Source organism: Aureobasidium pullulans (genome assembly GCF_000721785.1).
Source record: "Aureobasidium pullulans EXF-150 unplaced genomic scaffold scaffold_10, whole genome shotgun sequence".
Classification (NCBI taxonomy): Eukaryota; Fungi; Ascomycota; class Dothideomycetes; order Dothideales; family Saccotheciaceae; genus Aureobasidium; species Aureobasidium pullulans.
In genome coordinates, this window is record NW_021941030.1 from 672,315 (window position 1) to 694,070 (window position 21,756).

The following is a 21,756-nucleotide window of genomic DNA, read 5'->3' on the forward strand; positions in this document are numbered from 1 at the left end:
TCTCGTCCTAAATGGCGGACTGTGAAGAAACCAAATGAAGCACGAAACCTCCCCGTGTGCTAAACTTGTCCAGGCGTATAGCTGTAGAATTGCACGATTTTAGCATTTGCAGAGATAACCTCCAATTCAAAGCGTGATGGTTAGTGCCTCTCTACGGACGACCAGAGCGATCTCAAAAAATATCATGCATTTCTACAGACCAAACGAACCCACGCATGGCTGTGGGAGATTACTAGAAGTGACAGAATTTAGCATAGTGACCAAGATATCCATCACAACTCTAATGAGTAAATCTAAAATCCAAACGCTTGTTTCCCTCATCAGTCGTGGTGGCAAGGTAGTGCTCTTTCTGCTCTTTGGACATGGCATTCCATTTCTGATCACGGCGTCTATCAAAGTATCAGCACAATGTTCAAACATTAAGCGTGGGATGTGATCAAACTTACTTGTTGACAGTGACATAAAAGACTTTGCATCCGATAAACATACAGATGTTCCAGCAGACGATGCCGATAAGTACCTTGTTGCCGAAGAAGTAGTATGGTCTATAGATCATTAGCTTTTTCGCACAAGAGATAGGAGGAGACAACGCACTTATCCTGCTCGCGGTAGATGTTGGAAGAGATGATTGACGAAGCTTGCACAAACATGTTGTACAAAGCAGTAGCCACTGCTCGAGTACGAACACTGCCACCGTTTCTGGACGTCACAGCGACGATTACGGGATGGATGTAAGGTTGTGCGTAGACCAAGCAACTCAAAATCCAAGTAGCCCAGTGGCTTCTTCCCGTCGGTAGCACTTCAAGTGCAATGAGGCAAGGCAGGACGAAAATCTGAGAGATCGTGCCGATAAGGAAGCGGTCGTTGACCTTCTCCGAGAGATATGACAGCCATAGCAAGTTGATGATGAAAAAGCAATAAGCAGGGATACATAAGAGGTTGACCTGGAAGGTGGTGAAGCCAGCACTCTTGAGGTTGAGAGTGAGATAAGACGTCATGGGGTTCGCGGGCATCATCCAAGTCAATCCAAGGAGGTAAATGGGCCACATGTGGTAATCCTTGAGGCACTTCCAGAACATGCCTAGAGAAAGAGCTTGTCTGTTGTGCATGTCTCCTTTGCTAGGATCATCTCTCAAAACTCTGTTGACCATTATTTTCTCTTCTCTTTCGTTGAACCAGCCATCCTTGCCGCGGAATTTAGATGCAGTCTGTGTGGGTGAGGGAGGGATGTAGAACCATGAGATTACACCAATGATGCCGGTGAGACAGCCCTCGAGGGCGAAGAGCCAACGCCAACCAGCAATATCATTGATGCCGCGCATGTGCAAGAAGCCGAAGGCGAGGAAAGCTGACACAATACTGGTGAACTGGTACGAGAACCAAAAATAGCACAGTCGAATAGGAAGCTCGTGAGTCGTGTACCAGTACGATAGGTAGAGAATGTTGTCAGGGATCTTCAATCGTGTCAGTTTTGTGTCGAGAATGTTGTGTTCCGATGACTTACGAAGCCTCCTTCAATGAGGCCAAGCAATGCTCTGCATGCCCAAAACCCAGAACGGCCGTGGATGAAAGCCTGGCAAGCAGCTACCAACGACCATAAAACCATTTGGATGGGGACCCAGTTGTCAGGACCAATCTTCTTGCCCAACATTTGACTTGGCAATTCGGCAAACAAGAAGCAGAGGTAGAAAATCGTTTGACCAGTGTTGTAGTCGTTTGTGTTTATCCCGATGTCAGTGAGCATATTGTCGGAGAGCGCTTGTGAGATGTTGCCGCGATCCAGCTGCAATGCGAAAAACATAAAGCAGACCCATGAACAGATTCGAAGGTCAATCTGTGTTGCAAAAAGATGTCAGAAAACATCCCTACTCCTATTGGTGGTAGAATGACAAACCTTTCGAACGAGCTTCTTCTCCTCTTTGGCTTCCCATTGGAAGGATGGGTCCCAGCGATGGTAGCCTTCATATTCCTCAATAGGTTTGTAGTGGTGCTCGAAAGAATCTGTGTCGAAAGCAGATTCCCGAGTCTTGCCTGCAGTGTCAAAGATCACTGGCTCATCAACCAGAGCCACTGGAAATGCCTTGCTATCCGAGACATGGTTAGAGTTGTTCGAACTCGTGTCGCTTTCCACCTTGTCCATCGCGCCCATGGTCGGAGAATATGGAGCGGTAAAAATGGCTGCTGGTTTGGGAGAGAGAGAGAGAGACAAAAAAAACAAGAAGTCAGGTAGGTGCAGATAACCCAGTACTAATATCTCAGAGATCTAAAGACTCGACGTAATGCATCTTTCCGCGCAAGAAAAAAGTCCGTTCAAACATCGTAGCAAACGTGATTGCATGAGTGGATAGAGCAGGTCTGTTGAGACCTGATAGTGGACCGCGTACTCAGTACCATGACTTGCACCGAGTGGATACGACTGTCCTACACTGGTGCGGGCAAGGGTAGGATCGATCCGCGATATCGCCGTTCTCACCGATGGCTAAATAGAAAGGCAAGAGGAGCACGCAACCTCCAATCTTCGTAGTCTATCTGCAACTTCGTGTTGTGTGATGGGGTGCGTTTTTGATGCAAGCAGGGCTCAGAGGTTGAGAATTTCCTAGTCGGGAAGTGAGTGTGCTATGGCGTGCTTTGCGGAGTACATTGGCAAGGATGGCGACATCTGTTGACCACGCATTAGCCTGATATTCGTCTGATTATATACTGGCATACTATAGGTTGATAATGTGGTGATTCAACGTACAAAGTCATGTACAATATGGAGGGTGGGTGTTTTGAGTGGATGGTCGAACTGCCGTGGAGCCTAGAGGTCAGTGATACGCTTGGCATATTGCGGAACCACATTCGGCCATCGCACGCAATGCCGTGGAGATATCATGAACTGTGTTGGTCTGATCTGTGATTTGGCTGATGCTGTTACATTGGGAAGGTCCGCAGGTTGTATCTCTTCTTTGTATCAGCAGTCGATCCCTCAAACAAAGTGCCGGCATCCGAGGCGACTTCAAAAGTAGCACGGTTGCTCCTTCTGTTTAGTCACTGTTCCCATTCCCCTCTGCTCTTACCTTATAACAAATATAAATTCATATCCAAAAACAAGACCATGGCTCCTGCATTGATTGAAACTCCCCAAGACTCGACGGCAGAGAAGATCTATGTCAAAGACCAGCGCCAGGATGGCTACAAAGAGGCCTTTGCTCAAGGCCCCAAGACAACAAACTATGACAATGAGTTAAAAGGCGTTGGCAAGCATCCTCCCGCAAGCTACCCACTTTACCTCCCAGTGTGGGACAACGAGAAGGACATTGGCGGAAAGTACCCACCTCTGGAGCCATTCGAGGCGTATGAGCATGGAAAGGACGCCGACCCATCATTCAAGAACCTCTTGAAAGGTGTCACTTCGGTCGAAGATGTCACTGCCAATATCGGTGCCGAGGTCAAGGGCGTGCAACTGAGCCAGCTCGACAAGGCCGGAAAGGATGAGCTCGCACTCTTTGTCGCACAAAAGAAAGTCGTCGGTAAGTACTTGTGATTAGTATATCTCTCGTGCAGCAGAGACTAACACGGCACAGCTTTCCGCGATCAAGACTTCGCAAATCTACCAATTCAAGAAGCCCAGGACTTCGCCGAGTACTTCGGACCCTCGCACATTCATCCTGCCTCTGGCGCACCCAAGGGCTTCCCCAAGGTCCATCTCGTGCACAGATCCGCAGCCGATACCACCGCCAAAGACTACTTCGAGGAGCGTACCAACAGTATTACCTGGCACAGCGATGTAACATATGAGAAGCAGCCTCCAGGCACTACCTTCTTGTACATCTTGGATGGCCCTGCTGCAGGAGGTGACACCTGTTTTGTCAACCAGGCAGAAGCATACCGTAGATTATCTCCAGAGTTCCAAAAGCGATTGCACGGACTCAAGGCTGTTCATTCAGGTCATGAACAGGCCAACAATGCTCTGTCGCGAGGAAGCATCGTTCGCCGCGATCCGGTCGCGAACACTCATCCCGTTGTCAGAACCCATCCTGCCACTGGAGAGAAAGCTCTCTTCGTAAACCAGCAGTTCGTAAGACGCATTGCGGGCTACAAGAAGGAAGAGAGCGACTATTTGCTCAAGTTCCTGTATGACCACATCGCGTACTCACAAGACATCCAGGCCAGAGTCAAGTGGGCCCCTGGAACAGTCATCGTTTGGGACAACCGTGTTACTGCTCACAGTAAGTAAAAGTCGCGATCCTTGATACCTGTGTTTGCTAACCAAGTCTCTTAGCCGCCATTCTCGATTGGCAAGACGGTCAACGCCGTCACCTCGCTCGCTTAACACCTCAGGCTGAGCCTCCTTACGAGACCCCTTTTGAGGAGTCAAGCAACTAGTCATGGCTGGTCATACCTCCCCGTGTGCTGAACTCCGTCACGCATACAGTCATCGAAAGGCACGATAGTTTTCGAACAAGAGTCGTGTCCAGTGAGTGTATCAAACAGCTCATCTCTGTGGACTAATATAACAAATCAAGAACATTGTGCATATCCACAAGCGTCGGGTTCTTGAAGAGCGTCTGCTGGAGGACGACAAAGGTGACAGAGTTTTGCACACGGGCAGGCACGAAACGATGATCTGCCGATACGTCCTTGGAAGCTTGGTGGTAGTGCACTGTGAGAGTAAACATGTCGCAGATTGGGCGCAACGCAGGGAAGAAGAATGTAAAGTTCGAAAATAGGAGTCCACAAGTCTAGGTCGCTCGTTCAAACTCGTCCGTCTCGACATGAAGTGAAGCCAAACGGAAAACACCGTGCATGACAGCAGTGGAGATAAGAGAAAAAGCGCATACCGTGTAATCCCATATCCATCTGCCAAGTCCATCCATAACCACAACGCCGATTGTTCCTGACCAAGCCAATTGAAGATGAAGGAGAAGAGGGAAGAGGGAAAATCAGCACTTAGTCGCTGCGCAACATACTCTCGACCAACTCGCCCAACGGGCCGTACCACTCAGCCTTGGCATCCCTTCTGCCGCCCTCATCAGCAAGTCCAAACTCTTCCACAAACAAGACGTAGTGCTTGAAGCCAGTATTGAGATGGGCTTCGAGGCCAAGACCTCTGATGACGCCGTAGTGGTGGCAGTAGATGTGTGCGTAGATACGGTACAGGCGCTTGAAGATCTGCTTGATGGTGGATTGGAAGGTTGCTGGGAATGGTACGCCTGGGTGGGTGGGGAAGATGGCAGCGTCCGAGAGGAGGTTCGAGGTCCAGGAGAGGAGGTTCGAGATGTAGCTGGGAGCGGGGAGACGGACGGGACGAGGGAACTCTGGGGGATGGTGCCAAAGGTATTCGAACCTGGGAGGAGTAGGAAGTCAGCGGCCGTGGAGAGGAGGCTAGAGCGGAGGAGATGGTCGTACTCATCGGTTGCCTTCATCTCGGGACACGATTGCGGGCTGCAGAATTCTGTAATGGCGCCGTACAGCAAGTTGATCTGGTTGTAGAAGTCGACAACATTGACGGCCAGCCATTCGTCCTTGTCTTCACCCTCGGGCAGGCGCACAACCTTTCTCAAGCTGCCGCTTCCCAGTGTCGCCTCGGCGAACTGCTTAAGCTGCCAACTGTTTGTGCCCTTAGCGGCGCGCGCAGGTCTGAAGGACGACCGCGTGCCACGATTGGCGTTGCTGCACGTCGAGAACATGTCAGCATCTGTGTGAAGACCTCTTCCCAGCGCATTGCGGATGCGGTTTTGGAGCGGTGATGACGACGGCGCCGTGTTAGGGCTGTCTGGAAAGCATAGCGACAGCTGTGACCACGACTCGCTGGCAGCCAGCACGTTCGAGTGCAGGGCGGGCAGCGGTCGGGCCTGGACAGGGAAGTGTGGACGGGGAGGGGAGGATTGCACCAACATTGTCTGCATGAACGTCGCCATGGTGGTGGTAGACGACGATGTCTATTATGTCTTATCCCTTGTTCAGCTGCTCTCTGTCTCTCCTCATTCCGTCAGCCGCTAACGAGGAATGAAGACGTTGTCGTTGCAGGCACACTCACCCGATCTTATCAGCGATACGACTGCTGCGTCACTGCTGCGTTCAAGCTTGGCCGGGATATGTCGCTCAATTGTTCCTGTAAGATGCACGTTGATGGTTGAAGGTTGATGGAGATGACGGTCCAATGTTGATTGTTCGTTTGTTGACACGGACGATACGCCCGCCAGCCCTACGGGCCTTCCCCCACATCAACCCCTCGCCAAGCCCCAATCAAACTTGCTTGTTTGGCCTTGCCCAATCACATGTTAATCTCATCATACTCATGTCGATGTGCATGGGATGATAGAAGCATTTCCAGAATGCTATGATACGCTGTATAGATGATACGCTAATGTGCTTCAACTCTCCTCTACTCCTTTTTCCCTCCACCACTTCGGACCCATTCACCCACCTCGAAGCCAAGACGTCGAAGGGTACCTGCTTCGATACCTTCAACTCCGCCGTTCTCTTCAGAGCCCTTGAAACGTCGGACCGCCATGATCCGGTTTTCCTCCTTGATCTCCACTCCACCTTTTCCTCCATCTTCTGCCTTATCGGCCTCCTTGACATAAACCGTCATGTCCGGTCCGACGATTCCGCGCCATAACGTCGCTGTCCACTGCCAGTGATCTGCTGCTTTGTACGCGTCCCTAATGGCCACTCGTGACGCAAACACGTTAGACGCTGTCACTGTGTACGTACGCAGGAGTATCACCAGCTTTCCACCACTTGCATGAGATGAGTCGACCTCCATGGCTTCGCTATCAGGTCCAGACGACGACAGCAAGCTCGTGTCACTGTCTTTTCTCTCCGTATCACCACGGACAAGCTCCTCAATCTTCTTGCTCTTTTCATGCCATTCGCCGACTGTGCGTAGTAGTTCCTGAAACTGCACTTCTTGTCCATCATTGCCCTCTGGTAACTTGGGGCCGTCAACAACCTTGACCACCATATCGCCTTCGCGACCGAGAAACTCCTCAAGCCAGTCTGTCACATTGCGTGCTGCCTCTGGATCATCACCTTCGATAGCGATTATGGTTCCTCGCGACTTGTTGTCGTTTGCAGGAAATGGTGGTGCGACCCGGCCTAGAATCTGTACCTTGGCCATGAAAGACATAGACATGATGATTTCACCCACGCTGCGTCGGTCAGGCTCCTTGGAGTCGCTGCCTCTGTTGCCGCTGGGTGGTTGACTGGGTCCACTTCTGGTGGATGTCGGAGGACCGGACATATTGCCAGCTTGCAAGGGAGGTAGTGTCAGGCTGAGCTCAGGCCCACCTGGACGCTGGCCTTGGCTGGCTCTGTGTTGCGAATAGCCGGGTCCAGGACGAGGTGGTGGTCCCATCATGTTCATGTTTGGCGGTACAGGTCCTCGTAAGAGATCGGCAGGACGTGGTAGACTCTCCCTACGAAGATGTTGCGCGCCAGGCGGAGGTTGGAATTGATGAGGTGGGCCCATCTGCTGGCCTTGCTGCATAGCAGGCTGTCCTTGGGGGCCGAAGGGGAACGGTGTACCGGGTCCAGCGTTGTGTCGTGGTGGCATGGTTCGTGTCGACATGACGTATGTTCCTTGTGGAGATTCGAATCTGCGTCGCTTTGAGTCGGGAGACAGAATAGATGAGTGTTCATCCTGGCCACGCTGGCCCATGAAAGGCTGCGGAGGACGTCCATTTGACATGTTGCGAGGGTGTGGAGACGACAGAGAAAGGTTGTTGAGCATAGGCAGATAGCGAGTAGAAGGAGTGGTGGTAGATGAAGGTGTGGGAGGCGGCAGTTGAAATGCGTTCAGACGTGAAGGTTGATGATATGCTGAGGAAGGACTCGTGTCCAGACTGTGTGGTTTTTCTCGAGCCGAAGAAGGCGTGCTTGGTGTAGGATGGATGATGGTTCGACCGCCGCACTTCTGACACTTGCGCTGATCTGATTGCGAGAAGCCTGATTCAGAGGAGACACTGCCTCGGCGTCCTGATCGCTTAGGCTGGTAACGATACGAGGGGTATCTTTGCTGATGCTGTAACTTCTCTTCCTGTGATATCGTCAGCAACCTTCACCAATTGAGGAGATTGATCTGACTGACCTCTGCGTACGCCTTCCACCGATTCTTCTCTCCTTCGGGCTCGTTGCGCCACTGTTCGCCGATGATCTTTGAGATCTCCGGATTGGCAAGTCCTGGATTCTGGGCGACTACAGCTGCTTGGCGGTTCTGGCGGTAGAGGATGAAAGCTGTGGAACATCAGCACACGCGATCACTATGACAGAAACAAGAGGTCGTTGACTAACCGTTTCGAGGTCTGGGTACCTTCGGCTCGGGCTGACACAGACAAAAGTTGGCCAAGGATTCAGTGCTGCCGTCTCTGGTGTGTGAAGGGCTCACGTCGTTGACTTCGTCCTGGTCAAGAGCTTCGGCGCTCCTCTTTCGATGGTCGCGAAAGGGCGGTGACTCTTCAGGCGTCAGCGGTGTGTCCGAGAGTCGGGATTTGGGCGAAGGTTGCAACTGCGGAGCAATCGGTACGTTGGTCGACGCTCTGCGAGAACTGACACCTCCGTCGCTTGCGATACCTTGGGAACTTGTGCTCAAGTCGTCGTGTTCTGCAGATGGCATCGTTCTCTCCCACAACTGCCTGGTAAAGACGATCTGGGGTTGGGCATGGGAAGGCTCAGTAGTCGATGATGTAGTCGGCGACGATGTTGAAAACCTTGGTTCGGATAGGGGTACTCGTATGACAGACATTGGAAAGGGGATGGCCAGGAATGCACTCTTTTGTTGTCAGAATGCCGTCTTTGACCTTCTCATGTCAAAACGCGAACAAAGGTCCAAAGACGGGGGCTCGCGGCCATTATTCAACAACGCCTACGCCTCGCCTTTCTTCTCGCCAGAGCCGGCGATTGGTCCTGCTGTTCTTTGTATCATGACGAACGACTGCACTTCAGGTCCGATTGTCCTGACCAGATCCGGCGAAACGAGAAGGGTTGCGACAGACAACCCGAGCTGGCACTTCTTTGTTCTGATGGTGGGTAAATTTCCGCATGCGGGAAAGTCGGGCCAAGGTGAGACATTCCGACCAAACGCAAGGAGATTGGCCGAGGAACGCACCACATGTACAATGCGAACAAACCGATTATTGAAAGCAATCGTTCGCCCTTTGGCCAGCTTGATCAATTAAAAGCTTCTCCTTCTCTGCCTTGTCGCTCGAGCCGACCTATTCGCTCAAGGAAACCGGGCGATTTGCGTCTTTGGTTTTTGCGTTTTCGACATACAGCGTCTGATTGGAAGCTGTGTTATTCTTCAGAATCGCAGCAACGTGTTTGCCTAACATTTCATGTGCGGTGCCGCTCAAACGCGTATCATCCCTGGAAAGCGCATCAATTTGTGGGTTCAAACAAAGAAGTCAGCTCGAGCTTTGACATACCAGAACAAGAATTGCGACGGGTCCTCGCACACGGTGAATGGACGGGTTTCGATTCCGTCTCTGTCAAAGGAAGCGGTGTAGTTGACACAGGGCTGGGTCAACTCGGTGAATCTGGAATCAGCTCTGATTTTCGAGATTGCTACAAGACCTGTCTCATCGATTTCAGGTTCTCGCATCTGTTCAAGCATCCACGTATGGAAGTCGGGCATGACGATGTGAGCCTTGTTCCAGGCCTCGGCTTGCTTCTCCAGAACATGGTTCCAGAGATCGGTCAGGACTACGGCTTGACGCTGGAGCTGACCATACTTGTCTGTCCCGTTTGCAGACGTACGCTGGGTGATCCAACGAGGGAAGAAGGTCGGATCCGGCAGCTTGGGTATGATGACAGTGGGACGAATCACTTTCACCGACTCCGCCTGGACGAGGCGGTCCAGCTGCGCAAACATGGACGATATGCACTCCATGACAGCGGGCAAGACAGCGTCTTGCTGCAGACCCACAAAGTCCCAAATCTCTTGTAAACCAAAGAAGACGGTGAGGATAATCGTGGTTTGTCCGTTTTGTTCTCCATCATCTTTCCATCGAGCATCGTCTTGTGCGAGATAGTCATCAACTTGATGGCCAAAGTCTGGGATCTTTCCAAGACCTGTAGTTAGGTTCAACGATCGGGTATGATTGGCGTAGATGTCGTTGTCGATGACAGGCCCTCGCAGGTGCGAGGGATAGGAGGGCAGTGATTGGGCGAGGTCGTAGATGCGGTCGCAAACCAGCTATCCGGGTCAGAAATGAGTCGAGACAAAGCGCGTCCAATTTTACACACCTCCAAGCACAGCGTATCCACCCAAAGTTTCTTATCAACCGGCGTCGCTGGTCGCTCCGCAGACAGCGACAGTTCGAGGTGATTGGTGCTCCATGAGTCTCCAAACACTACGATCTCAGTCGTCTTACGACTCCAGACTTTCTTTGCTCGCGTGATCGGATGATACGAGCGCAGCGTCCAGCCCAAGTATAGCAGGGCCGAGATTGCAAGCAGCACAACCACATTCAGACGAGCAAAAAGCTTCATCTTTTCGTTTGCGTCTATCTTCTGTTCTACCTTGAGGCAGTTGCCTGGGTCGAGTCTGTTTATACCGGGATGCGGTTGGTCGTGGCTTTGTATCTTGTTTCAAAAGCAATCAAATCGATTCTGTTTTTAGTGGCAGCGACTTTCATACAAACATATATCCGGGCGAAGCACTGAAGGTAAAGGAGTGGACTGTTGAAAACAAGACAACAATCCATTACGAGTCAATCATTGATCCCGAATCAGCTGCTTACCTGCCAGGCTGCCCAGAGGCCCAGCAATAATATATGATACCCGAAACTTCAAGGGACGCGTAATAGGTAGGCCTACTCCGTGATAGCCGGCGTGTAGACCTTAGCCACCAACGGGCGGTTCAAACTCTCCAAGCGCCTCAATGGTCCTAGACGACAGCTTTTGAGCACTTCTTTTGGACAACATGTCTGACGATTTTGGGAGAAGAGTTGATCGGTTTGTGATAGCGAACGAGTCGAGAGGTTCTCAGTTCAAAAGATGACGAGGCCAGTGGACCCAATCATCGTATCGCCTTGGCAGAAAAGCTTGGTGGCCTTGTATTCCCACCGACCGTTTGTGGCTTGACCGGCTTGCGTGTGCTCGTATCCGTCGTATCTATACAACTGCCTGTGTTTTCTTGCTATCACATCGTTAAGTATGTATCCGTATGCCTATGTGAATGATGATCGGTAGAATAGCGGGATATCAATTGAGAGAAGGGTTTACCCATCAGTGTAACTGTCTTAAAAATCTTGACATGGTCCAGCGAAGTGCTTCCAGCCAGTTGAAATCCTGCACCATGAGACGATCAGACGGAGAGTGAAGAAATGCCAGTAAATCTCCAAAGTTAAGCCTGAGACCTAAAGCAATGTCTGATATCGCACTCAGCAGCATGTTCAGCTTGAATCAATTCCACATGCTCTCAGTTGCAGGTACTTGTTACTTCATTTCGGTCTGGACAGGGTTGCCATGGCGTTGAGCATCATCCGCAAAACAGAAGCGCCGCCTCATTGCTGGAGATTGGCGCGCATTGCGCTGCAGCAATGCACAGTATTTCCCAGATCAAAGCAGTTGTCCAAGGAGACAGGTTTCTTGACTTGATCTTACTAGAACCAACTCTGATTTGAAGACAATCGTATACTTCTACAGCGTGACAAACACTGGTGGCAGCTTGGCCGAGACGCCTCCCTCCGACAGCCGGCCAAAGCGCCTTCCTTATGGCATCACTTGTCTTTACTGCAACACGATGCTTCACTTTCACATCGCTACCTTTTATTCAATACATTAGGCCGGCATCCAGTGGTAGTAAAGAAGCCATGGCCATCCAACGTGGTCGGGTGGTTGTTGATTTGATGGACGATGACGACGACGACAGCAGCGATCAAGGTTCACCTCACTTCCCGACACTTCATGCCAGTAAAGCGCCTTCTGCCAGTTCGCTAGAGAAAACTCGATTCCTCAAAGACCTCAACAACTATTTACCTATCGGCACCATCGCCTTGCGCACACCAGATGGTACTCCTTGCGAATGGGAGGAAGTTGACCTTGTCACATTACCACGTCTAGATTTATCCGTCAACGATGTCGACCACATTGAAAAGCTTCTCACTCGACAGCGCCTTCGCCTGTTCATGAGTGTTCCTTCCAAGGCAGTCTTCAGAGTCTATGTTCTTCCATTAGACGTCGGACAACGTTTCTTGCCACGCATCAATCGTGGCATAGATACTGACTTGTTCTCTTTGCTACAAAGCATCGACACGTCGACCGAAACATGGCACGCTCGGCCACCAATCCAACGAGAGCCGTTTGAAATGTTCGCAGCTGGAGAATCAGGCTCACTGTATTGGCTGTTCAACAACGTGCCGTCTCCGAATCCATCATTCGAGAACGTGACAAGTCATTTTCACCGAGAGGCCCTGTCAGAGCTTCTCGATGACCAGTATCAACTACCTGGACTCAGAAGCTCTCTCTATCCGTATCAACGAAAATCGGCCGGCCAAATGCTTCAAAGGGAGTACGAGGACAAGACCGAGCTTGATCCTCGGCTTGAACAACGTATCGCGACCGATGGAACCAGGTACTTCTATGCGCCCTGGGAAGTTTCTTTTCTTCGGAGTCCTCGGTTGTATGATTCTTGCAGGGGAGGAAGTGAGTACTTTCCACTGTGTTGTCGAGGCTCTGCCGTTCTATGCCTTTACAGAGAAGTGCTGACTTTGTTTTCACTTAGTCCTTGCGGAGACTATGGGCTTAGGTAAAACAGTCATCTGTATCGCGTTGATTTTAGCGACTCGAGGTTATCTTCCTCAAACCCCTGCCCAATATGATCGGGTCCCGGTTCGACCAAAGACCGCGAGTCTTGTGGAGACAGCCATCTCAGCCATCAACCGACATTCAGCGCCGTGGCGCTCATATTTTGAAAAGCATGAAGAGCTCACGGGTGAGCACATGGGTCAATGTATTGCACTCTTGAGCCAGAACGCCCCTTCTTACGAAATTCCTGCTGAGCCACTCCGCCGCAATCGAGGAACTACAACGCCAGCCCCGAGAACGATGACACTGGCTGCCACAACTCTGGTTGTTGTGTCGAGAAATCTCTTGTCGCAGTGGCAATCCGAGTTGGAAAAGCATACGACGAAAGACAGTTTGCGCACTTTGGTAATGGATGACAACAAAGTTCCCCTGCCTCCTCCAGGAGAGCTGGCCAAGTTCGACCTCATTTTATTCAGCAGACCACGCTTTGAATGTGAGGACAGAGATGGTGCCGACCCAATTGGACGGCGCATGTCGAGATACCCAGTCTCCTGCAGTTGTCCTTACATTGGCGCAACACGTACGCGGGATTGTGTCTGTGTACAACCTGATGTGGGTCAACCTTCCTTTGCAACAGACGAGTAGAAAACTGAGCTGATCTCGTACATTTTAGGATCTTTATGTATCACCGCTCAAAGCTTTACATTTCTTACGCGTGATCATCGACGAGGGCCATGGTATGGCGGCTGAAAATACCAGAATTGCGACAGTTGCAAACAAACTCGTCGAAGCCTCTCACCACTGGGTTGTCAGTGGTACTCCTGCCAAAGATCTCATCGGCATAGAAATGGATCTGGTTGGTCCAATGTCTCATTATGGTTCTCCAGCTCCAGTCGAGCCTGGTGGTGCCGATTCTCAAAATGGCTCTGGACCTGGACCTGGACCTGGCACAGGCTCTGACTCTGCTATCGACGATGATGAACTTCTCAGACGCGACACTCTGCTCAGTCAAAGAAAAACATTCATAAGTAAAGACGAGAAGGACGGAGCCGTTCGAAGTATTGGTTCTTTGGTAAGCAACTTTTTGAGAATCAGGCCCTGGAGCGCTGGCGATGAAGAGAGAGGCGCCGATTGGGTCGACCACTTTTTCCGCCACGAAATGACTCGACCACGTATGCGAACCTTCTCTGGTTTCTCAAAATGCCTTCGTCGCACCTTGGAGTCAATCGTGATCAGGACGCAATTTGCAGATGTTCAAAGAGACATTGAGCTACCGCCACTGACCCACAAGATCATCCGCCTGGAACCATCATTCTATGACAAACTCACAGTGAATGCGTTCGTTTTCGTCTTGAATGCCAATGCTGTAACCAGTGAGAGGACTGACGTGGACTATATTTTTCACAAGAAGAGCGGAAAGGAACGTACTCAACTACTGTAAGTAACGCCCTGTTGGACTTTTTGCTTGTTGTCCAAATTTCAAGCTAATGCCGAATCTCCGTGATAGGAACAACCTACGTGCAAGTGCCTTCTATTGGACTGGATTCAGCACCGCCGATATGCAAGCTGCTATTGAGCAAAGTGAAGCATATATCGAGAAGCAAACCAAACTGTGCTCAAGAGCGGACGAGGATCTACTCAAGCGCTGTATCGGGCAAGCCGGAATCATGGTCAGCTCGGAAGGTTGGTCAGCGTTGACTACAAGCCACGAAGTTGGTCTTTTTGTGAAAGAATGGCCTGCTGAATCTGCCGCATTCTGGTCATTTGATAAAGCGAACGGTAAACTCGTTTGATGACTTTACTCTTGAGTACATGCTTACTGACAATTGACAGAATCTTCAACCTCGTTTCTTTTGTGCGGAGCAACTCAACTTGTGCAAGCTCAAGATTACGTCAACCGTCAAAGCAACTTGGATCCAGCAGAAGGCCTTGCAGGAGTCGGTATACGCGCGCTGTCCGTCTTGCATCCACAGCCGACTGTTTCTGCAAGCACACCCGTACTTGCAAAGGCAGGTATACCTTCGTCCACTTTTGCGGCCAATCAGAACAGAGAAAAGCGCTCTACCAGCGCAAATGCCCTAAGGTCACACCCATCAAAGCCTACGATCAGCTCGCCTACATCCAAAAAGGATTCAGAAGCTTCCGAAGCCCCCGACGAGGAAGAAGACATCCAATTACCCCTCGACTCTGTCCTCCGCCAGACCAGCATCGTTGGTACGACAAGCGCCAAGCTCAGCTATCTTCTCTCTCGCATCGAGGACTTTTATCGTGAGGAGAAAATTCTGGTCTTTTACGACAATGATAACACAGCATACTACATTGCGCAAGCCCTCGAAGTACTTCACATCGACTATCTCATTTATGCGAAGTCACTCACACCAGCTCTCAAGTCAGAATACGTCGTACGTTTCAACCAAAAGCCCGAGCACCGCGTGCTGTTGATGGATATCGGCCAAGCGGCTTATGGTTTGAACTTCTCTTGTGCGTCAAGAGTGTTCTTTATCAATCCTGTGAACCGCCCGCAGATAGAGGCGCAAGCACTCAAAAGAGCGCATCGTATTGGACAGACTCGTGAAGTCCATGCTGAGACATTGATTCTCAAGGGCACTATTGAAGAACGCATCTTCGAGCGAGCACGAATGATGAATCGGATAGAACACAAGAACGCCAAAGAACTGGACGATGACCAAGCCATTCGCGAGATCATCCAGAGCGCTCAACCGATACCAGTATCACCCGAGGAAGCGCAAGGCATGGGACGAGTTGCATTCATCCACAAACCCCAGCAGCTATTCGCCAGACCTGGTTGGGCAAGCTGGAAGAAGAAAGCAAAAGAGAATTCGAAAGCTCGTGACGACAAAAGTAGCTTGAGCAAAAAGGGTGGAAAGAGAAAGGCTGATACCCCCAATGATGGAAGCCGTAGCAAAAAGCGGTCGAAAAAGAACCCAGCAGCAACATGATGATTCCATTGATAGTTTTTGAGAAAGGCAGGGACAGCTCGTCGATGAGACTGGCTCTATTGATGTATATGGGAACTTCAGAAATGGTCGCGCTGTGCTCACGACTTATTTGGAGTGAGACAGTATCCAATAAGTCACATCTCGTGCGAAGGTGAGCTTGTCCTCGCCAACTTCACCGTGTACTGGATCAATCAAGTTAGCTCGAGGAAACCCAATTGGAATGACAATAATGACTTACGCTCATGTAGCCAGCCCTCATAGAGCTTGAGCTCTTTATCCTTCAATGGGCATTTCTCGAAATACTCCTCAGCACCAGACGGCAAACAAACGTCATCCGCAGTCCCCTGCAACATAAGCAGACTAGGTTCATGCATCGGTGTGGCTTCGCCCAACTGCTTACACCCAGCACTGATGTTATAGTCAACCCTTTCCAAAGCCCCATTCATCCCTTCCAAAGTGCAGTAACCATGAAACAGCACATCCGCCTCAATCTCAGCATTCCTCACCGGATCTCTGGTCAACCTCGCAGGCTTGGGCGCCGCATGCATCTGGAATTTTGGCAACATCTTCGCCATATACCGCAAAAGTAGACGCAGAAAACCTGTAGGCGCGTCTGGAAGATGAATAGCTGGGGCTTCAACGATGAAGCCGCTGAGTTGTTGGAGAATTGATACTGGGCCTTGGGTACCGTAGTATAGCACTTGTTGGCCCCCCATTGAGTGGCCCATGAGAAAAACTGGATATGGGGAGGGAAGAACTGTCATGAGGAGTTCTGTCATGTCGAGGAGGACTGTTTTGGTAGGTCCTGAGGCGCCGCGCTGGGATGGTAGGTTGGCGCTACGACCGAAGCCTCTGGAGTCTGGTGTTAGATCGGTCTGTATTTGTTGCTTGTTGCGGGAGGGGAGGTGATACCTTTGATCATATGCGTACACTTCAATTCCATGACTGGCCAGATAGGGGAAGAGAAAAACACCGGGATTGTTACCTATGTGTATCTGTCAGTGGGAAGACAGAATAATTCAATGCCATCTTGAAAACTCACAATGATCACTGAATCCATGCACAAACACGAGTCTGGCTTTGACGATTCCTGTGGGCTACTGGTTGTAAGAAAGCGAGTCAGGCTTGATGATGAGATGATAATAATCGTTTGTGCCGAGAGCTTCCAGGATTATCGCACCTTCCATGACTTAGTGTATAGCGGAAATCCTAGAGAAGAGATTGCACTCTCTTCCGTGACATATTTGCTCGTATCGACATCCATTGTGGATGTACAGCAAAGTTGATGGGTCAGAAGAGGAAGATTGGCAGACAATTCTGTGTTGAAAAGAATATTGGGAGCTTCTTTCACATGACAGGCGAATCTTCCGAGGCTAGAAAGACCGTTGATGTGGATAAGCTTAATTTCTTTCCTCTAGTAGAGAAGCTTGCGAGCATGAGTATCGGTGACTCCTTCCTCAGAGGCCTAGGCTTGCGAATGCAATGTTGTAGTTGTTGTCACTTCGGGCAAATTCATCGTGACTAACGATGACTTGGGCGTCATCGGTTATTCGAATTTCTTCATCGTATCATCGGAATGGCTTTTATTGTAGGCCAAATTGTAGATTTAGCAGTCACAAATGAGGGCGCACAACCGCATCAGTACCAATTTATGCAGTCCGTCACCATGGCAATGCACGACATTTCCCCAAGCTCACGGTGTTGTTGAGGGAAAGTTCATTACGAAACAGTTCTCTAGAAAGCAATACAATATCTTGGTATCACTACGCAAACACATCTGCCCAGTAGCGCTCACCATTTAGCTTTGAAACCCACTCAGCGGCTTCTTCCTCGCTGCCTCCATGGTACTCCATTCTGATCTTCTTCATGACCTCGGCGATACCGGTTCCCACTACACCCGCACCACAAAGGTAGAGAGACGCATTCTGCTTGAACATCTCGATGGCATCTTTGCGATCGTGCCAGATACGATCCTGCACAAAACGCGCGCCACAGGATTTTTCGGACGCGTGAGTGAATGCTCTGCGAACGTCGACTACGCCAGCCTTCTCCCATGCACCAAATTCCTCACGGTACATGTCGTCTTCATCTGGGGCATTGAGACCATAGAATAGCAGCGCAGCACCGACCTTCTTACCAGCCGCCTTCTTGAGAGCGCGCTCGGCCACAAAGGCACGGAAGGGAGCAAGACCTGTACCTGCACATGCCATGATGATGGGTGACTCGTCGTCCTTTGGTAGACCGAAGCCGGTACGACTTGCTCGGTGACTTATCTGGACGCGATCTCCGGGCGAAAGTCTCTCAAGAAAGTTGCTGGACACACCTTCGAAATGACGACCTTCACCTCTGCCTTTAGCGGGAGCGTCGATAACAGACCATGTAAGGCTGGCGACATTCTCCTTCTCAAGGGGCGAGGAGGAGATACTGTACTGACGGACTCTCATGGGAGGAACGGCTCCGAGGAATTGTCCAATAGAAAACTCGGCTGTTGGGTACTCCTCCAGGATGTCTAAGACGCTGATGTTGTTCTTCTGGAAGCTTTCGTCACCAGCTCGATTTGCAAGCTCTTTGGACGCAGCTTCCTCTGGGATCGTCTTGGCGATCATCTGAACAGCGCGAGAAGTGGCGGGCTGTGCAAGCTCTACCATACCTGACAGGATATCGTACACGGGGATCGCAATACCGGTAGGCAATGAGGTTGCAGAGCCTTCTTCGATCTTCAGTGTAGCGTCCCATGGCATACGCAATCTCCTCATTACACGACGAACATTCTCGATTGGGTTATGTGGCAGCACGGCTAGGTAGTCGCCAGTCTTGTACGTAAGACCTGTTGGAAGGTTCAAAGCGATATGACGCTTGCGCGGAGCTCCAGGTTTGGTGAGTAGACGTGTATCACGAACTTCGGCGACCTGCATGTTCTGCCTCAAGAGGTTCGAACGAGATTGAAGATCAATCTCTACTTTCAGCTCGCTTGCGTCGCTTTGTGACTGCTCTACGGAGCTGCCTTTCTCGCCGAACGCTTTGGACATGGCAGGCCAAAATTGCTCATCCTGCCATTTATCGAACTTGTCAAAGACGCTGCCATCAGTGACATCGGCTGCAAATCGATCGGCTAGACGCTCGGCGCCTTTCTCCGCTAAAGTAGAGTCGACGACGGTAGGTATGCGTTGGTAAGTGCTCGCCCATTCCTCTGTAGATTGGAATTAGCATGGATGGAAAGGAGGCAAAAGCGGCAGAGAACGTACTATTACCCACGCCAAACACCGAATATCTGACACCTTTGAGCTCTTTTCTGTCGGCCTTCTCAAGCCAGTTACAGAAGTGGGAAGCGTTATCGGGAGGCTGACCTTCGTAACTGGCTGTGATGATGACTGCAGGGATGTCTTTGGGCATGCCAGATGCGAGTGAATCCATGGTAGCCACCTTCGCTTTGTAACCGTGCCTTGCCGCACTAGAACTGAGGGATTGAGCGAGTGCCTCGCAGGTTCCAGTGTTTGATCCGTACAGAACCAACAGGGGAGCGGCGTTAGGATCGGCCTCGGCAGTGTCATGTTGCTTGTGCTGTTTCTTGTGTCCAGCATTGGAAGATGCACCTATGCTCCCCACCAATTCCTCGATCATGTCAGGATCCCTCAACTCTGCTTTCATGCGGAAGCTATCGGGCTTAATTGTCAATGTGGTCTTGATCTGAAGCGTGTATGAAGGATCGGCTAAGCGGAAACGGAAGGTCTGGAGCAAGGTAGCCACGCAAAGAAGAGCTTCTTGCCAAGCGAAAGGCCGGCCAATGCAGGCTCTCATACCATTACCGAAGGGCTAGAACACAGTCAGTAAATCTGAGGAGGAGCACTAAGCTTTCTGTCGCTTGTCTTACCTTCCATGAGTGGGGTGGCAATTTGCCAAAAGGTTCATCGAGCATGCGTTCCGGCTTGAAGGCTTCCGCGTCCTCACCGTAGACAGCTGCATCACGATGTATAAGCGGGAGTACGGCGACGCAGACGTCTCCTTTCTTGACTCTGTACCTTCCACCCAGCACTTGGTCTTCTTTGGCCGTCAGCGCAAACCCGGGCGCTGTCGGGTGGAGGCGCAAAGTTTCGCGCAGACAAGCATTAATGTATGGCAGCTTCGACAGAAGGTCCAAAGTGATCTTCTGCTTTCCTATAATATCATCGACCTCCTTCTGCGCTGCGCTGTAGGCTTCGGGGTTGGAAAGTAACTCGTAGAAAAGGAATGACAGCAGTCCAGATGTGGTTTCGTGACCTGCCTACGTATCAAGACGAGTAAGCACTTGTGCCGCTCGGAGATGTGTGGAGCACACTCACTATGAGGAAGGTAATCATGTTTCGGATGATTACTTCTTCCGGAAGCTGTTCGCCAGTTTTGCTGTCTCTGCCGTTGATCATTGCGTTCAATAGATCCTTCTTGTCGGACGGGTGCTTGCGACGCTCATCCAAAAGTTGTTTGGCAACTGTCTGGAGTTCATCGATGTCATCGTGGAATTGTTGGTTGCTCTTGCTATAGAGCATTTCCGGAGCAAAGCCTGGTCGTCGAGCTCGAGCGCCAGCGCCTGTGAGTAAGCCCAGCATGGCTTTGACGAATGGGTGCATGTCATCGTGGTAGAAAGAATTGAAGCGATCGCCCATGGCGCACCTAAAAGCTCGTCAGTGTTGCTGAACACACTAGGCTACCTGTTATACAGCATCTTACAGAGCGATAGAATCAAGAGTCAGTCGAGTAAAGTCGTCCGTAACATCAATCGCACTGTGGGGACCAAATCTGGCCCACTTCAGTACAAGTTGAGATGCGACATCTGCCATCTCGTTGAACATGGACTCAATTGACAGCGGCCCAAATGCTGGCATAAGGATGCGGTGGGCGATCTCCCAATTGTGCTCACCCGGCTGGGCAGTGAACAAACCATCTTTGACTCCATGGCGGATCTCCTTTAGAGGACCAGCAACTGCTTTCTCGAACTTCTCTTCATCGAACAGATCTTTCGCTAGCTCGTGGGAGGCGACAAAAATACGTTCCGCTCCTATCTTGAGCTTGAAGATAGGTCCTGTACAATCAGCTTTGAACAAGATTGATCTAGCGAGATCAAGTATCATACCGTACAGCTGGGCTATGTTGGCCAAGCTTTCCTGAGGGTGTGCGGCATCGATACTCAATACGTTCCCAAGAAAGGGCAAGCCTGCTGGTTGTGGAATTGGCTCCATTGTAGTCATAGCTGAACAAATGTGATGATTTTTGTCGACGGCAGGGAATCGCCAGCTATTTGAAGATTGATGGGAGTAATAGAGTTGGACTACAATGTTACCTGCCTGCAATCAGCTTCCAATGAGCACATCGACGTGCCTATCGAGCTCGGCCAGGTTACCGCATAGGGAAACCATCCCGAGTATGCTTTGCGACCTCGGTCTCACATGTTGGCCTCATTCGTTGTTTTGTCGTATACAACAAGGTCTTCGACCAGCGCTGGTTCATTCATAACCAGGTATGGAAGCTTGACTATTTTCCGGCGTGAATCTACGATGGGTCCGTCGAGAATCTGCTGTAGTGACCGAGAAGTTGAACAATAGGAAGGCGCAAGTGTAGATTGTACTTTCTCGTGGCTGCACGCAGCGCTCATGAGCAGCGCTCAAGATTAACCACGTGTATCACATGGGTTCTGGCCAGACCTCGGGGCCTCTGGATGCATGATGCTGTATCTCACGTCGCACAGTTACCATCGGCCTGTTCTTGGGGGTTTCTCGTTTGCGTGCTGTATCAAATAAGGTCATCCAGCGCCGTTGGCCAAGAATCGGGCCTCGGCATCTTCGGGTCCTGGTCTTGTTGCCAACAAATGCCAACCTCTCGTTGCTTTCAAAACACCGTTCGCGGCGTTGGACACGCATGACATATCAATCAAAAAGATTGAAAGGAAACGATGTCAGGCCGTCACGCCGTCGTTCTGTCTGCATCCTCTTGGTCTGAACTTCATGTTCGAAGCAGACCAGGTCGGGTATGATACCTTACGTACGTCAAGAGATTGATGTGAACTCATGAGATCAGTGATAATATCGGC

At 50.6% G+C, this 21,756-nt stretch overlaps 8 protein-coding genes across 8 annotated transcripts; 2 read left to right on the top strand and 6 right to left on the bottom strand.

Annotated features, from left to right (window-relative positions):
• Positions 1-259: 259 nt before the first annotated feature.
• On the bottom strand, positions 260-2,140 carry M438DRAFT_319847 (retrograde regulation protein 2; the record flags this gene model as incomplete). The annotated part of the gene is made up of 5 exons (XM_029902854.1): positions 260-389; positions 447-545; positions 595-1,454; positions 1,505-1,834; positions 1,895-2,140. 5 exons carry the CDS (start codon positions 2,138-2,140, stop codon positions 281-283), a joined length of 1,644 nt encoding a protein of 547 aa, XP_029760179.1. The 3' UTR covers positions 260-280.
• Positions 2,141-3,097: 957 nt separating this feature from the next.
• On the top strand, positions 3,098-4,368 carry M438DRAFT_365809 (TauD-domain-containing protein; the record flags this gene model as incomplete). The annotated part of the gene is made up of 3 exons (XM_029907825.1): positions 3,098-3,512; positions 3,567-4,211; positions 4,265-4,368. 3 exons carry the CDS (start codon positions 3,098-3,100, stop codon positions 4,366-4,368), a joined length of 1,164 nt encoding a protein of 387 aa, XP_029760180.1.
• A 564-nt stretch (positions 4,369-4,932) lies between these two features.
• On the bottom strand, positions 4,933-5,882 carry M438DRAFT_335713 (uncharacterized protein; the record flags this gene model as incomplete). The annotated part of the gene is made up of 2 exons (XM_029903832.1): positions 4,933-5,329; positions 5,392-5,882. 2 exons carry the CDS (start codon positions 5,880-5,882, stop codon positions 4,933-4,935), a joined length of 888 nt encoding a protein of 295 aa, XP_029760181.1.
• Positions 5,883-6,323: 441 nt separating this feature from the next.
• Positions 6,324-8,641, bottom strand: M438DRAFT_346080 (uncharacterized protein). The gene is made up of 3 exons (XM_029905587.1): positions 8,281-8,641; positions 8,078-8,223; positions 6,324-8,026 (listed from the first exon to the last, which is right to left on the bottom strand). The coding sequence occupies exons 1-3, from the start codon at positions 8,600-8,602 to the stop codon at positions 6,371-6,373; spliced, it is 2,124 nt and encodes a 707-aa protein (XP_029760182.1). The 5' UTR covers positions 8,603-8,641; the 3' UTR covers positions 6,324-6,370.
• A 559-nt stretch (positions 8,642-9,200) lies between these two features.
• On the bottom strand, positions 9,201-10,476 carry M438DRAFT_274938 (uncharacterized protein; the record flags this gene model as incomplete). Its single annotated transcript, XM_029900750.1, has 3 exons — positions 9,201-9,351; positions 9,411-10,180; positions 10,231-10,476. 3 exons carry the CDS (start codon positions 10,474-10,476, stop codon positions 9,201-9,203), a joined length of 1,167 nt encoding a protein of 388 aa, XP_029760183.1.
• A 1,767-nt stretch (positions 10,477-12,243) lies between these two features.
• M438DRAFT_346082 (uncharacterized protein) lies at positions 12,244-15,938 on the top strand. Its single transcript, XM_029905588.1, has 5 exons — positions 12,244-12,633; positions 12,713-13,347; positions 13,409-14,172; positions 14,243-14,514; positions 14,569-15,938. The coding sequence occupies exons 1-5, from the start codon at positions 12,297-12,299 to the stop codon at positions 15,693-15,695; spliced, it is 3,135 nt and encodes a 1,044-aa protein (XP_029760184.1). The 5' UTR covers positions 12,244-12,296; the 3' UTR covers positions 15,696-15,938.
• Positions 15,726-16,959, bottom strand: M438DRAFT_406090 (alpha/beta-hydrolase; the record flags this gene model as incomplete). The annotated part of the gene is made up of 5 exons (XM_029909816.1): positions 15,726-15,877; positions 15,934-16,547; positions 16,608-16,680; positions 16,738-16,792; positions 16,876-16,959. 5 exons carry the CDS (start codon positions 16,957-16,959, stop codon positions 15,801-15,803), a joined length of 903 nt encoding a protein of 300 aa, XP_029760185.1. The 3' UTR covers positions 15,726-15,800.
• Positions 16,960-17,389: 430 nt separating this feature from the next.
• On the bottom strand, positions 17,390-21,133 carry M438DRAFT_26766 (putative P450 monooxygenase). Its single transcript, XM_029900202.1, has 6 exons — positions 20,803-21,133; positions 20,400-20,751; positions 20,015-20,342; positions 19,567-19,956; positions 18,941-19,508; positions 17,390-18,885 (listed from the first exon to the last, which is right to left on the bottom strand). The coding sequence occupies exons 1-6, from the start codon at positions 20,915-20,917 to the stop codon at positions 17,459-17,461; spliced, it is 3,180 nt and encodes a 1,059-aa protein (XP_029760186.1). The 5' UTR covers positions 20,918-21,133; the 3' UTR covers positions 17,390-17,458.
• Between the last annotated feature and the right edge of the window lie 623 nt (positions 21,134-21,756).